Consider the following 16,777-nt stretch of genomic DNA (forward strand, 5'->3'; position numbering starts at 1 on the left):
TGAAACAGAAAAACAAAAAGAAAAGGTTAGAGTGGGCAAAGAAACACAGACATTGGACAACAGATAATTGGAAAAGAGTGTTATGGATCTTAACCCCATTGAGCTTTTGTGGGATCAGCTAGACTGTAAGGTGCGTGAGAAGTGCCCGACAAGACAGCCACATCTATGGCAACTGCTACAGGAAGTGTGTGGTGAAATGTCACCTGAGTATCTGGACAAACTGACAGCTAGAATGCCAAGGATCTGCAAAGCTGACATTGCTGCACGTGGAGGATTTTTTTGAAGAGAACTCTTTGAAGTAGTTTAAGAAGTTCTGAACATGTTTTTCAAATTGTAATAGTAATTTTTCATGTTATTAATGTCCTGACTATACATTGTGATCAGTTGAATGCCACTTAAGTACCAAGAATAAAAGTACCAATTTCTTTCCATAAGAGCTAAATCTGTACATTATTCCAAACTTTTGGCCACCAGCGTATTAAAAAAAAAACAACTTTTTTTTTTTTAGAATTCTCTTATATTTTTACATTGTAACACAAACCCTTTAACCAAAATCATACAAAACTGTATGGGAAATGTACCCTCTTGCAATGAGTGTCCAAGCCAAAAGTTGAGCCGTAGGAAGGCAGACTCATCCTGTACACAGTCCAGGTAGTGCAGAGCCAGAGCTGATCCCAGCAGAGAACCCATCTGGGCAGGCAGCTGAAAAGGAGTTACGACCTCAGCGTTAAGCACCAAAGTGCAATGCAATTTGAATCCATGCAGAATACAGACACTTTATCATAACCAAGAGCTGTCAAAATAACTTGACAAATAAACCAATTCAGTCCTACTTTTGTTAGCCTTTGAGACCTGTGCTAAATTTGACAGCTTACAAACACTTGAGATAAAATGCACAATTCAACCATTCTACATTCTCTCTAATGATCAGATACACTTTCCAACACTGTACTCTGTCACTCTACAAACAGCTGCTTCTCAATTTGGGATTTTTGCAAATAATAAATAAATAAAATGTGGCAGATTGACAATGGATATGGCTGAGTCTTTCTGTAATTAACAAGCAGATCGTTCATTTGAGAAACGACTGGTTTTAATGATGGGGGAGCCACAGCAGGAACAATCAATGATCCTTCCCCATGGCCACGATTTCTTTTTTTCCACATGACTGACTCCACTGCTTATTGCATACTCTATCCTTCCCTCCTGCAGGACCTAAAATAACCCAAAATTGGTTTAGGAACAAACTGATGGGAACAGAGGCTCTGCAAACTGGATGGCAAATTTTGTGTAGCATGTAGCATAAATGTCTGCACACCTTTAAAAGAGATTTACTAAGATTTATATCAGTTCAGTGGATCTGTCAAGGATTGCGAGGGGCTTGTTGATATTGAAAACATTTTATGAGTAGTCAATTGAGAGAGTGCTGCAGAATATTGTCTAGTACTCACAGGGATAAACATGTTGATGAATTTTATACAGCTCTGACATTTTTGGAAAAAATCTATAAATTAAAATACTCCCTAATCTATTTAAATCAGTGTAAAGTTCAGTTGCTCTGAAAGATTATGCAGAAATATAATAAACAACCAAAATGATGTGGCTCACTCCACAATTCACACTCATTAATCTTGTAAAGGCTTAGCTCCACCAAGTGGCCACACCAGAGCAGTGCAGATCTCTCTTTAATGCAATGAATAAATAAGCCATGGTGGAACTTGGGGTTTTGTGGCTTTAATTTAACATCTGTTGGAAATGAACATCTAGCCAAAAAATGACTTTTTTAGCAGATAAATACAATTACAGTATTTCTTTTCCCAAAAAAAAAAAAAAAAAACCTGACGACTCACCTTGCTTGCATGCAGGGGTGTTTACAAATTTGTATCCAATGCAATGCTCTCTAGAATAAGAACTTCCCAGTTCAACCTGCCTACTTGCAAGAGCAAGCAGCAAATCATGTTCTGAGTGTCTTCATTAGGTTGCAAAAGATGTGGCTGTAACTTACAAAATTTTTATAGTGTTTTCATTGCTTTAATCCATAATACAAGCTGTGAACTACGGTTTTGCTCGGCTGTGAAAAACTAAAGGCTATGAGCTAGGGATGCACTGATGTATCGGCCGCTGATATTTATTGGCCAATTACTGACCAAATTAAAAGCATCAGCAAATATGTTTTAAGATGAAAATGCTGATATGAAAAAAACTATGGTTTATGTAAGGGATAATCCATGGCTAGGTGTGTGTTATACTATTTTAAATGCGTAACGTGGAGGCAAAGAAGCACCCGATGTGAAGCGGAAGTTCATTTAAAAACGTTTAACGCACACCTAGCTGTGGATTATCCCGCTTATACCATGGTCACTTGGGTTTAGTGGCTATAGGCGGCAATGCAGCACAGCAACATAACATACACAACACATTACAGTTTAAATTGTCTTGCATCGCCTTGCCGGACAGCGAAAGACGCATTTAATAGGTCACGATTTCCTTCTCTCACCCTCTGTGCAAAACAAGCTGAATTCCATTATATTATGTATGCTGGTGAAAGTTGTTAGGAAATAATGTTATGTTGCTCGGGTTACAAACACCGCAATAATATCGAAAAGTGATTAAAACTGACCAGAACTACCTGTGCATTCAACGGTTTGAACCGCACACATTCCAGCCAATCAGAATCAAGTAATCAAACAGACCAAGGTATAATCATTTTTTTTTATTTTTTATTATCCTCTTTTCTCCCAATTTGGAATGCCCAATTCCCACTACTTACTAGGTCCTTGTGGTGGCGCGGTTACTCACCTCAATCATGGTGGCGGAGGACAAGTCTCAGTTGCTTCCGCTTCTAAGACCGTCAATTCACGCATTTTATCACGTGTTCATGACACCGTGGAGACTCACATCATATGGAGGCTCATGCTACTCTCTATTGAGAGTGAGAACCACTAATCGCGACCACGAGGAGGTTACCCCATGTGACTCTACCCTCCCTAACAACCGGGCCAATTTGGTTGCTTAGGAGACCTGGCTGGAGTTACTCAGCACACCCTGGATTCGAACTCGCGACTCCAGGGGTGGTAGTCAGCGTCAATACTCGCTGAGCTACCCAGGCCCCCCCGTATAATCATAATTAATTAGTAACACACTTTGTAAAAACTCTGAATTCAAATGCACAATCCAGAAATAATAATAGCCACAGTATGTAGAAAGGTTGACCCTCCTAAGAACATGTACTATTTCATTTATAATCATTTTCTTTCTCACTTTGAGGAAAAACTGTTGTTACACATGTGACAGTTGTGATCTTACCTATATAAGAGGTAAAACCATCAGAAATGTTTTGAAACCAGCAAACGTTTACTTCTTAGACACTGGTATGGTATCCATTAAGTCTACACGATTAAGATTAAAATCACAATATGGTCTTGCATAATTACTAAATCTTGAAAGCTTAAAAATAGAATACAGTCAGCGATTCAGTCAGTATTGTGCAAGCAAGCGGCTCCCTCTAATGGTTTGGACAGCATTATCCATTACACTACTATAGAACTTAAAAGGGCATTTTGTTCATTTGGTAACTTTATTTTTTTATGATGTGGTTGAAATTTCCATGGAATTGCTCAACATATGAATAATATGAATTTGTGATCTATTATATACAGTATAAACACGTAAAATAAAGAGTTCTGTTGTTATTAACTGCAAAAACAAAAGGACAAAAATAGTTTTAGGAGTACAAAATACTATTTTTTTCACATCAATCATCATGCTTTAATATTTAGTTATTTCTCAATATTTTTTTTCATCTTCTATTTATCTTTCATTGTGACTTTTTTTATTTTTATTTTGGCCTGTCATGTGTTAAAGGAATAGTTCACCCAAAAATGAAAATTCTCTCATCATTTACTCACCTTTATGCCATCCCAGATGTATGACTTACTTTCTTCTCTTGATCACAAAGATTTTTAGAAGAATTCCTCAGCTCTTTTGGTCCATACAATGCAAGTGAATGGGTGCCAAAATTTTGAAGCTCCAAAAATGACATAGGTCAGAATAAAAGTAATCCATAAGACTCCAGTGTTTATATACATATCTTCAGAATTTATATGATAGGTGTGGGTGAGAAACAGTTCAATATTTTAAGTAGTGCCCGACCAATATATCGGCCGATATTAGCCTTTCACAGCTATATCGGTATCGGTGAATATTTTACTGATATGAAAACTTTTTTTCAGAACATATAATGCAGAAAACAATGCTTTAGAATTGGTGTCATTACGTAGTTTGTCCAGCAGAGCGCACTCCGAATCCATTGTTTACAGAGCTGACTCTGAACTGATGGTGGCTCTGCAGACAGGGCGGAGTTCAGCGGTGTCTTCACGGTAAGTTGCTAACTAGTTTGTGAAATACATACTGGAAAGTTAATTAACAATGACCCCAACATTTTCCCTTTTCAATATAACATTAACCCTGTCCCTGACAACCATGTCACTCATGTTTATCATGTTAGCCAGCTATTTTTCTCATCTCGGCAGGTGTAAATGCTTCTTGTTTTACAACCTGCCAATAATTGACTTGCAGTATTAAAATAGTAAGCATTTGACTGATACTAAACAGTACTGATGTTTGTTTAGCTATTTATTTTATTTTTATTTATTCTTTATTTTAATGGTCAGCATTTGACTGATACTAAACAGTACTGATGTTTATTTAGCTATTTATTTTATTTGTATTCTTTATTTTAATGGTCAGCAACTGACTGATACTAAACAGTACTGATGTTTAAGCTATTTATTGTATTTCTATTTATTCTTTATTTTCTCAGTGTTCATTTCTAGAATTTGTTGACAATGTATAATAATAATGTCAAATATTCTTTGATAAAAATATTTAAGAAAGCAGCCTGAGTACCTTTGCATAGTCATATTGGTGCAAAATCAGTGAACGATCCACACAGAAAAGGTCCGTTTTCATTACAGCTCAAAATGAATTTTCCCTCTCTAAAATCGGTATAGGTCGGGCTCTAATTTTAAGAACATTTTTGCAAGAAATTCTTCTCCCTGCCCAGTAGGGGACGTATGCATTAAGAATGAGAATCACCAAAAACAAAAGAAAGTGGAGATTAACTGAGCAGGGGGGAGACTTTATTGTAAAAATGTACTAAAATATTGATCTGTTTCTCACCCACACCTTTCATATCAACTCTGAAGATATGGATCAAAACAAATCAAATCCAATCACTTTATTGTCACTCAACCATATACACAAGTGCAACAGTGGGTGAAAGTCTCAGGAGTCGGAGCTTGCAGCACAGCAGCCATGCTTGGTGCCCTCTACATATATATCATACATACAGATTTATCCACTGGAGTCTTATGGATTACTTTTATGCTGACCTATGTGATTCTTGGAGCTTCAAAATTTTGGCACCCATTCACTTGCATTGTATGGACCAAAAGAGCTGAAATATTCTACTAAAAATATTTGTATTCAAGATGTGTGTGAGAAGGGTGAGTAAATGATGAAATAATTTTTTTCAGTGAACTATTCCATTAAACAGATCCAATCAATGTTCAATAAATGTTTTTTTTTTTTAAAAGTATTTTTAGAACAATAAAAAAGTTTTTGTACCTCTTTGTAAATGTTAAAAAATATATATATTTCTCAGTAAAACAGCGATCTGATGACAAAAAGAATATCAGTATTGGCCAAAAGTTTTGTTAAAATCGATATTGGCCAAAAAATTTAATATCGGTACACCCCTATTTGCAGGACAAGCCCTTTGATATGTTCTGCTCCAACTTCTGTTTCAATAGTAAATACATTGACACAGAAAAAAGCATTTCATGTGGTTTTTAGGAAACAAAGCTTTGAGCTGCTAACTGCCAGGCCATAAATGATAAGCCATGGTGCTCATGTGGAACACTCAACTTCAAATTCAGCCTGCATCATGTTCTTAATTTTAAATTTCAATGTCCAACACGCCACTGATCCAAAGTTATCTTACTTCAGCTCTACAGAGGACAGTGTTGGGAGTGTGAAAAATGCTACGTGCATTACCTCTATATTGTGAATGTTCTCGAGTAGCTGTTTGAAGGAATAGAGCTCCTGCAGACTGAACACTTTCCGTTTGGAGTTGCTGTCGAACGCTGAACTCAGGGGAGGTATTTCAAGGTGATGCAGTTTCTATGGAAATCACAGAGTAGAAAGAAACCCCAATGTATTAGATTGGAGTTAATGATAAAAGAATGGACAGGGTTCCCACAATGTTTGACCAATGAATTTACATTACTTTTAAAGGGGTTTGTCCTTCCTCGACAAGGAGTTTAGTAAAATTTATAGAGATTGTACTCAATGAACAATTTCCAGCTGATATTTTATAATATTTTAGAGCTGAGCATTACAAGAAAAATAATGATATTCTCTATAGAAATTTCTATGACTTCCTAAAATTGTTTTCATTTCAATGGCGTTTCCAGGCCTGAAAATTACAATTACACTGCAGTACACTGACTGTACTGCTACATTTAATTTGTTATAGCTGCCCATCCCTGTGATCCAGACCATACTATTATTGTTGAGAGGTCAGTTTTCTGTGAAGCTCTTAACAGTATTACACTGATGATATCATACTCGCTTTCTGGATGATTGTTTCTCTTTCACTTCCAAACTCAGGCTCTGGTCAACCATCACTGCACCCATGTTTTTCCTCTGTACAGCACAAAGAGACGCTTTCCAGGTGGAATTGTGATTCTTGAAGCCAGTCTAAAAAAAAAAAAAAATTCCAGTCTTTTGAGAAACACGAAACACCTGGCAGTGAATAGTGTTCTGTTGGTAAAAACAGTGGCAAATACACTTTTACCTTCACTCTCGATGGAAGAGAGAGCGTCACCAAATCTGGGCGGAACACTTTGTAGAGTGCTAGAAGTTGAGTGAGGAAAGGTTGTCTGCCCTAATAAGTGATAGAGAGAAAAAAAGATCATTCATATCATGAATGCAAAGCAGTCACAGTCCAAAATGTACCTGGTTTAACAACTTTCTGAATATGTATCCAGTCTATATATGTAATATTGCATTTAAGATCTTTACCATTTTGGCCTGCATATCCAGCAGTTTCCTCACTCTGTATGGGTGGACTGTCGAGGACCATAATAAAACTAAAATGAGTTATGTGCTGTTTGCATACTGATGTAATATGACAGCATTTATATTCAGAATTCACGTAACGACACAATTTAAGGCACTTAAGTCAGGAACTCACCATGTTCTCTCATGGTTAAAAGGTACAACAAGTGGCAGATAAAAGGGCACTGAAAGGAAAAATAATTAGCTTATTAAATCGCCACTAAAGAACTCACTGTTATGAATTATAAAATGTACGTAGGCTGGAGGATTAAAAGCTGAAGTGTCATTTCTTTGACCAACCAACGGCATACAAAGGGAGTGTTCTGGAAAAACGACTGAAAACAATCATTATTTTTGCTGTTCTGTTAGGTGCCTAAAGTCAAACATAGTCATGCCCAAAAATAAGACCATCGGTTGAGCTGATGTTGCGGTGTCAGGCTAGTTGGGATGCTCAAACAAACAGATGCTGTTTGAACAATGTTTTGATAGTCACACTGTTTACACTTTTGGGGAAATTAACTTACCAAAGGATTGCTTATAGTTATCTCTGCATATAAAGCTGGGATAGCAGAAAGAATTTTTAAACAGAAAAAATGACACTTCAACTTTATAGTGTAGACAATTTCTTATTTAAAATAATCATTTGCACATGTGATAACACTGGGAAAGCAATCATAAAAAGAACTAACCAGATTTTCTTCGGTCACAAAGCTGAAAATAAATCCATAAATGGACCTCAAGTTGTCTTTGCAGTCAATCAGGTCAAAAACAGTAAGTACCCAGCGGACAAAGAGAACCTTCAAAGAAAAAGTTATTGAGACTCAACTGAATGTTGAAATTTAATGTACATGGCTAAATAACAGATATTTCGCCAATGACCAGATACAACAAACATCTCTTACCTGTGCATTCATTGGCATTTTTCCTACACAGAGCCACGACACTCCTCTCACAATAGCCTCCTGTGGCACCACAGTGGCAGGAATGAGAAATTTAAGCACCCGGGTACAGTTTGCAGTTCCTGTTGGATAAATTGAATCAACCATCAATGTGATGAACTACTAACGCAGACCCCACACAGGGCACTAAGCAGAATGAGACAGCTGAAATGTCAAAAGGGATAGTTCACCCAAAATTGAAAATTCTCTCATCATTTACTCACCCTCATGTCATCCCAGATGTGTATGACTATCTTTCTTCTGCAGAACACAAAGATTTTTAGAAGAATATTTCACCTCTGTAGGTCCATACAATGCAAGTGAATGCTGACCAAAACTTACTAGCTCCAAAAAGGAGATAAAGTCAGCATAAATTAATCCATAAGACTCCAGTGGTTTAATCCATATCTTCAGAAGTGATCTAATCTAAACAGACCAATATATAACTCCTTTTTCAATATAAATCTTGACATCAGCAGTCTCCTTGGTAATCTTGATTTCAAGCTTGATTACACTTCCTAGCGCCATCTAGCGCTCTGCAAATGCATCAAGCACTACAAAGTGTAATCGAGAAATCATGATCGTGCCTAGAGACTGCAATGGCAAGATAGAGTGAAAAGGGAGTTATTTTTGGTCTGTTCAGTTCGCTTCAGAAGGCATTGATTAAACCCCTAGAGTCATGTGGATTATGCTGCCTTTTATGCTGCCTTTATGCCCTTTATGGAGCTTCAAAATTTTCATCATCATTCACTTGCATTGTATGGACCTACAGAGCTGAAATATTTTTAAGCAAAAAAAAAAAAAATGTAAACATCTGGGATGGCATGAGGGTGAGTAAATGATGAGAATTTTCATTTTTGGGTGAACTATCCCTCTAATCGCAATCTCATTAGTATAATCATGTTGTAAATTAACCAAATATAAATGAAGTAATCTATGCATTCTCCAGTTATTTTACCTGCATTGAGGCTTAAAGCCATGTCCAGAAGCATTGTGATAACCTCTGAAGAGAGACCATGACTGAGAGCCACTGTCTCCACAACCACCAGGTTCCTCTCCAGTTCATCATTTCCTCGGACTACTGTGGCAGCTTCCACTGTTCAATACAAAAAGACATGTCTCAATGTACGTAGATGTGATACAACACCTTATCAAGACAGCCTCTCTGCTTAGACAAACAAGATCTAATAAGATTTACAGTTGAAGCCAGAAGTTTACATACACCTTAGCCAAAGACATTTAAACTCATTTTTTCACAATTCCTGACATTTAAACGTAGAAAACATTCCCTGTCTTAGGTCAGTTAGGATCACTATTTTAAGAATGTGAAATGTCAGAATAATAGCAGAGAGAATTATTTCAGCTTTTATTTCTTTCATCACATTCCCAGTGGGTCAGAAGTTTAAATACTATTTGGTAGCATTGCCTTTAAATTGTTTAACTTGGGTCAAATGTTTTGGGTAGTCTTCCACAAGCTTCTCACAATAAGTTGCTGGAATTTTGGCCCATTCCTCCAGACAGAACTGGTGTAACTGAGTCAGGTTTGTAGGCCTCCTTGCTCGCACACGCATTCAGATTGAGGTCAGGGCTTTGTGATAGCCACTCCAATACCTTGACTTTGTTGTCCTTAAGCCATTTTGCCACAACTTTCGAGGTATGCTTGGGGTCATTGTCCATTTGCGACCGAGCATTAACTTCCTGGCTGATGTCTTTAGACATTGCTTCAATATATCCACATCATTTTCCTTCCTCATGATGCCATCTATTTTGTGAAGTGCACCAGTCCCTCCTGCAGCACAGCACCCCCACAACCTGATGTTGCCACCCCCATGCTTCACAGTTGGGATGGCGTTCTTCGGCTTGCACGCCTCACCCTTTTTCCTCTAAACATAACGATGGTCATTATGGCCAAACAGTTCAATTTTTGCTTCATCAGACAAGAGGACATTTCTCCAAAAAGTAAGATCTTTGTCCCAATGTGCAAACTGTAGTTTGGCTTTTTTATGGTAGTTTTGGAGTAGTGGCTTCTTCCTTACTGAGCAGCCTTTCGGGTTATGTCGATATAGGACTCGTTCTACTGTGGATATAGATACTTGTTTACCCGTTTCCTCCTGCATCTTCACAATGTCCTTTGCTGTTGTTCTGGGATTGATTTGCACTTTTCGACCCTAACTACTACGTTCATCTCTAGGAGACAGAACGCATCTCCTCCCTGAGTGGTATGATGGCTATGTGGTCCCATGTTGTTCATACTCGCGTACTATTGTTTGTACAGATGAACGTGGTACCTTCAGGCGTTTGGAAATTGCTCCCAAGGATGAACCAGACTTGTGGATGTCCAAAAAAAAATGTTTAGGTCTTGGCTGATTTCTTTTGATTTTCCCATGATGTCAAGCAAAGAGGCACTAAGTTATAATTATAATTTTTAATGAAATTCTACAGTGAAATTCTTTTTTTCACATATCCCAGCTAAGCTGGGGTCAGAGTGCAGGGTCAGCCATGATACGGCGCCCCTGGAGCAGATAGGGTCAAGGTCCTTGCTCAGGGGCCCAACAGTGGCATCTCGGCAGTGCTGGGGCTTGAACCCCTGACCTTCTGATCAGTAACCCAGAGCCTTAACCACTGAGCCTATATATCTAAGTACAAGAAAAAATATCCAAGTATTATTTTATTACCATCTCATTTCATCACTATACTGCCACTGTACTTTTGTGTAAAAGACCACAGACCAAAAGGAAGATTATTTATATGAAAAAGCTTAATAATTGCTTACAATACCAAAACAATTCCCTGTCTCATAGAACAGCAACATTTTGCCTACTGTAAAACTTTTTGTTGTTGCTGTTGTATTATGTTACTGATCATCTGCAGCACTCACTCACCCTGAGACAGATACTTCACCGCGAACCTGAAAGGATCCGCCTCGCCTTTTCTTTTTTCTTTTTCCGCCAAACGCAAACTCCTGTTGCTCGCAGAAGACACGAATGAGTCTATTTCTCCCGACGGATCACAGCCTGTCCCCGTCAGGTTAGATAAATCGGTCATTTTCGACGCTACATGTTATTGTTTGTTCGTCTCACGCGTGTTTGTCACAGTCGCTGCAGAACCCCGTTTAAATAAAACGCCAAACCTCCAGCGACCGTTTAGACATGCGCACTGAATCACTTCCGGTGCTGCCAGGAAAGCGAGTGGATTGGATACGATTAACATAAATGTAATTTAAACTTTTATTATTTAAACACATTATCCCTGTAATCATCTTTATTTCCATTTCTTGATAATTGTGTGTAATTTTTCTGTTGTTTAAAAAAACATCTATGGCTAATATGGCTAATGTTGCAGGCTAATAACAGTTATTCCTGCAGGGGGCAGGATTTTTTTTTTTTTTTTTTTTTTTTCAAAACAGGAAAAACAATACCAAAATGATTATCAAGAATACGATTTTTGCCCTAATATCAAAGGTCTTACTAGAAAAAAAGAAATTATGATCCAACATGATTTTTTTTAATTAAAAAAATATGATCGTGCCTGGAAACGTGCATGTAAAATGGCTAGAAATAGCATTTTATCTTAGCGTAAAGCTGACAATTTACACAAGGTTTATTTCTATTTCTGCTGCTCCAAACTTTCTTCAAACTTACTTCTCTGTCTCCTCATATGAATGTAACACATCATAAGAAAGTGTTTCACCGCTGTTCAAATGCACTTTGGATCGCATCATTTATATGTATAAATGTTTTCCATCTGAAAGGACTAAATATTAAATGAAACAAATGACAATAAAATGCAAAGTAATCTCTTCAGTAATCAAAATACTTTTTGAATGTAACTGTATTCTGATTACCAATGATTTAAATTGTAACTGTAGTGGAATACAGTTACTTATATTTTGTATTTGAAATACATAATCCCGTTACATGTATTCCGTTACTCCCCAACCCTGTGTGTATGTATATATATATATATATATATCCAAGGGAGCAGCCGTGGGGGACATGGGGGACACGTCCCCTGCACTCCTCAAAAGGGTTACTTTGGGCTGATTGAGTGACCATCCAGCTAATCAGAGGTGAGTTTCATGAGTCGAAACAACCCTTACGACATAATTGGCCATCAGTAAGACAGTCTAATCAACGCAGCTCCGTTTCTCTCTACAATATTGCTTTCAACAATACTCATTTATCCATGTTTTTTTTTTTTATCGGCATTGATGTTTATCTAAATTAATAATCTAGAGACGAGGAACACACAAACGAGAGTTATTTATTGGCATATCGTTCTTGATTGGCAGCATTACGTGAAATGCACTTCAGAAAAAAACAATGAAAAAAACAAAGGACAATACTTCTTTTAAGCACATATTATAAGTGGAGTTTATATCAACACCTGAGTCTTCATTAAGTAATGCTTTTCACATTGTGTTTGAGAGGTAATAGTTTGATCGGTTGTTTTTGCCAATTTAAGCAGATTACTAGATCTGTGTTAAATATGTAAAGCTATTTTTAATATCAGCTCCTGTTTTTTGGTGTGCAGTCGACAAACTGTAGGAAAAAAGATAGATCTGCTGTGTTCTTAGAACACTTATGCATTTTACTGAAGGGAATAGGTATGTAGACATGCTTTTTTATACATGAAAACGTACAGGCCTTATTAAAACTCATAATTATTGTAAACTATTATTGTTGTCTTTTGATAAAAGTCATGCTCAGCAGCTCACAAACTGTAGGGAAATTATAGATTTGCTTTGTTCTTACAATGCTTAAAACCTCTACTAAAGTCTCTTTGTAGATTTGTAGACAAACATTTTAAAGGAAATTTTCTTTTGATCGTTGATTCAGTGACTATCTCATTTCACACAAGACACTCATTTGTCACCACCTTCTGGCATCACCAGAAACGGTCACTGAATCATTAAATGAATCTGAACCAATTTTGGTGAACAAAGTCGAAACACTTGAAACACTTGGATACATTCAAATCCCACATTGCACAAGCACAGAGTAAAAAATAAAACTGAACATGCACAATTGTCATTATTGTAATTGATTAAATAATCTATTGAGGACCAGCTTGTACTCATTCTTTTATTGTCATGTGTGAAACAGAAGCAAGTGTTCCTCAAGATGCTCTTTATTTTTACAGATAATTTTGCAAAATTCTGCAATTATTTTGCAATACTTCAATCTTTAAAATACTACAAATATTAAAAGTAAATAATACATATATATTAATATAATACTTATATAATACTTATATATTAATATATACTGTAATATTAATAATGCACTGTAAGTGTTGGGTCTGTGCCAGCCACCTACTGACAGCTGTTCAAACGTTCCTATTGTGCCCCCTATATTAATTTATCTTTTTGTCTCATAGCTCATTATGTTTGTTCTATTTCAGTTAAACATGAAATAAACCTTACTTGTTCGAGATAATTTATGCTTATTATATCAAACTAGTAATTAGATTTATTTAATAACTATTAAAAATAAAACTCTAATCACACTGACTGTGAATGTTTAACATCAAACTTTTATCAAATAATACTGCTAAATGTATAATGCAGTACAGGGGCAGAAGGGATTTGATAATAATTTAAAATGCATTGTTAAATGAACCCACCATATCACAGTAGAAAACCATGACATCGAGATAGATATGATTTTTGCAAACATTTGTGAATTTAATAATACAAATTAATTTGTTGATTTTGATTTTTATGATATTAGACAAAATGAACAAGATAATGAGCTTACTTGCTTTGATAAACAGAGATGCTTGTATTTAAAGGGTTATACTGAAGTAGAAAAAAAAACCTCTTAATTATACACATTTAATAACATTAACGTAAATACAGTTGAACATTTTCACAATTCTTTGTTGTGGGTTCAACATTTATATTTTTTAATTTGTAAGACTGATCTGCATTTCAGTGAGCTTAAAAATTTAATATATCATTACAAAATGTATTAGCATAAATATGGTTGACCAACATTTACAGTCTGGTTTGGTCTAGATATCAAGATGTTTGTACAGCTAATACTGCTGGTAAAATATGTTTGTTTTTTTTAAACTGCCATCCATGGTAAAGTGTTGATCTCAATGGTAAACTGCATAGAGGTTTTATTGTCAGCATCTGCATACACAAACATATCAAGAGTACTTTCTCACTGTCAAAAGTGCAACATGACCCATACAGTACTTTGTGAACTAAGAATGCACAATTCAGTTCTTGGACTTGCTTATGGCATCCTAGTAAAAATCAAAATCCATGTTCTCTAATAGATATATAGGTATTTATATTCAATACAAACAGCAAATTATCATTCTAAAGAAACTACAACAGAAGAAAATAATTAAGCATAAAAATTTGCTTTAATTGTTTATAATTACACAAAATTATCCTAGTAATCTAAACTGGAGAAAAATAAATAAATTTGTATATTTCTAGCTCTTAAAAGAAGTAAGAAAGCATCCGATTCCAAGGATAAGATTTTTATTGGACAATTTCAAGTGTCAGCTAGAAAAACCAGATTCAGTAAAAGAAACAAAACTTCAAACATTTCCTCGTGTAATTAAAAAAAAACAGATACATTACAATAAATAATACGCAGAACTTTTACATAAATAAAGTATATCAAATGTATCTGAACAAATGTGGTCTAGGTGTTCATTTTTGATGATTATTATGACAGAATTAGAGGACCCGGAAAAGGCTTTGATTCATGGGCAAGGTCAAACTGAAGAATAAAATGTATCTGCAGATCATGTGTGAGCTCTTAATGATCATTAAATCATATTAAATGATTGGTGGGAATTTTTATACTCTTAACGATTTTAATGTTTTAACAAAAACCCTCAATGTTAGCATAAATGGATTTGTATAACCGGTTTCAACCTACAGTAGTTCAGAAAGTAAATAAAACATCACAAAAGATAATGTCAGCATTTGAAGCTACCTGTATCACAATATGATCTTAAAAGTGGCATGTCCTATAATATTGTTCAATGAAGGCATTCAAATTACAGCAGGGAATGACAGTAGTTTAATATTTTGCTGCAGAACAACAGCCAAAACAGTTCCCACAATGGTGATTGTCCAAGGTGAAGATTTGTATTTAAATAAGAGCATTCAAATCAGAAGACATGAGGTAACATAAACTAAGAACTGATTTGTGGACTGCTGACATGTAAGTGAGGGACAGAAATCACCTTTTGGGGCTACTGTCTTTTTTTCTGAGCACAATCTCAACTATCCAGAGAAACATATAGGGATCTGCTGCCAGGTGCTCAGTGTTAAAATTGTGGAGCTAAGAAACTTTGACTTTGTTCTTTTCCTGAGCATTGATCTGCTCCTCTCGTCTCTCCTCCCTCTCAGGCCGGTCCTCACCCTGGCGAGCAATGAGCAGCCGACAAGTCAGCAAAATGCCAAACACCAGGGCATGGGCATAGCGTTTTAGAGGATCTCCAACCAGCTGGTGGAAGAAAAGCACTGCTAGCATGACCAGCAGCAGAATAAAGTTGGCCACGTCTTTTGGTCTCCCTGGCACTAGGGTCAAAACCACTCCACATCCCACTTCAAGAGTACCAATAATCTTGCGCAGAAGTACAGACGAAACGCCTATTTTTTTCAATGCTGGAAGGGCCTTGGCATAACTCTTGTATGCTCTTTTCTGTAAAGTAAACAAAAAAACAATGTCAAGATCTTATATAAGAACATTCAAGGACACTTACATTTACATACCACAGAGTTGGATGCAGTCAAATCTACTGTACAAATGGCACAGGCCCACTGCTTCTATGACTTTGAATGCCAGGTCTCATTTTATCATAATCACATACAAAATTACAAAAGCAATTATCTTTATTTCAGTTAAAGATATTTAAACATCTGAAAATATTGGAATATTTGAATGTGCCTATGGCATCAGCACAGCAGCTGCTGCACCTGCAGATGGAAGATCACATTTGCTGGAGGTGTCGCCATAGCTTTATCACGGGCTGCTGCAAAGGATTGTTTTGACACCAAAATATCACCACATTTTTAAAGCGTTTGTACTAGCTATTGTGAAGAAGTAAATATGATGCGTAAAGATCGCATTGTGATGTCACAATTGGCCTATTTGAAACAATGTTGCGGCTGTGCACATTATTCACCGCTCAACTGCTCCAATTGTTTCATTATTTTACACAATCCCGCTAATGATCAACAATCGAATTAGGCCTATGTCCTTATCATATTTTAGATCATCGCTAGAATAAGGTCTGATTTATATTCAACTTAATGATCAAGATGAAGAATGAAAAGATTGAACATGTAGACGCACTGCCTATCATGCTATGATACTATAACGCTGCCCAGACCTTCAACAGACAATGAAAAATACCCAGTTACATTGGTACCCCATCCTGAAATGGCTTCATTTGCATATTACGGGTGCTACTAAAACGACGATCGCTTACCATCTCATTGTATGCATCTTTGCTTAATCTTGGCGTGAGTTTAATCGTGCCCATGAATACGAAAAAAAGACCCAGTGCGAAGGATAGGGCGACAATGGTTACTGTTCTTGGCGTGGCCATCTTCGGTAAAGTCTCCTTTCGTCTGGCATCCGCTGCCCCGCTTCTGCTTTCTTCTCTGTCCTTCTGAAGATGCTGAAGGGGGTGAAGGACTCCAGTACAGTCAAATATGGCCAAGTAGGTATAGCTGCAGA

The 16,777-nt window shown here is 36.6% G+C and overlaps 2 protein-coding genes across 2 annotated transcripts in view; both read right to left on the minus strand.

Annotated features, from left to right (window-relative positions):
• The window catches only part of LOC127413285 (centromere protein I-like), a 29,653-nt gene extending 18,463 nt beyond the window's left edge, over nucleotides 1-11,190 (minus strand). The window contains exons 1-10 of the mRNA XM_051650288.1: nucleotides 10,943-11,190; nucleotides 9,019-9,156; nucleotides 8,025-8,143; nucleotides 7,812-7,919; nucleotides 7,259-7,307; nucleotides 7,087-7,133; nucleotides 6,860-6,949; nucleotides 6,631-6,762; nucleotides 6,058-6,183; nucleotides 582-702 (exon numbers count right to left, since the gene is read on the minus strand). Of these exons, the coding sequence (XP_051506248.1) occupies nucleotides 582-702; nucleotides 6,058-6,183; nucleotides 6,631-6,762; nucleotides 6,860-6,949; nucleotides 7,087-7,133; nucleotides 7,259-7,307; nucleotides 7,812-7,919; nucleotides 8,025-8,143; nucleotides 9,019-9,156; nucleotides 10,943-11,105 (1,093 nt within the window). The 5' untranslated portion in view covers nucleotides 11,106-11,190. The remainder of the gene's footprint in view (nucleotides 1-581; nucleotides 703-6,057; nucleotides 6,184-6,630; nucleotides 6,763-6,859; nucleotides 6,950-7,086; nucleotides 7,134-7,258; nucleotides 7,308-7,811; nucleotides 7,920-8,024; nucleotides 8,144-9,018; nucleotides 9,157-10,942) is intronic.
• Nucleotides 11,191-14,485: 3,295 nt separating this feature from the next.
• Nucleotides 14,486-16,777, minus strand: LOC127412943 (novel acetylcholine receptor chaperone-like). The gene is made up of 2 exons (XM_051649676.1): nucleotides 16,527-16,777; nucleotides 14,486-15,736 (listed from the first exon to the last, which is right to left on the minus strand). Exons 1-2 carry the CDS (start codon nucleotides 16,644-16,646, stop codon nucleotides 15,374-15,376), a joined length of 483 nt encoding a protein of 160 aa, XP_051505636.1. The 5' UTR covers nucleotides 16,647-16,777; the 3' UTR covers nucleotides 14,486-15,373.

Source organism: Myxocyprinus asiaticus, chromosome 22 (genome assembly GCF_019703515.2).
Source record: "Myxocyprinus asiaticus isolate MX2 ecotype Aquarium Trade chromosome 22, UBuf_Myxa_2, whole genome shotgun sequence".
In the NCBI taxonomy this organism is placed as follows: domain Eukaryota; kingdom Metazoa; phylum Chordata; class Actinopteri; order Cypriniformes; family Catostomidae; genus Myxocyprinus; species Myxocyprinus asiaticus.

What these genes read in the sequence shown, in the direction of transcription:
- LOC127412943 (XM_051649676.1), bottom strand. Translation starts at nt 16,646, where the DNA reads ATGGCCACGCCAAGAACAGTAACCATTGTCGCCCTATCCTTCGCACTG. An exon ending in AAGATGCATACAATGAGATG is followed by an intron (nt 15,737 to 16,526) that starts GTAAGCGATCGT and finishes TTTACTTTACAG; the next exon opens with AAAAGAGCATACAAGAGTTA.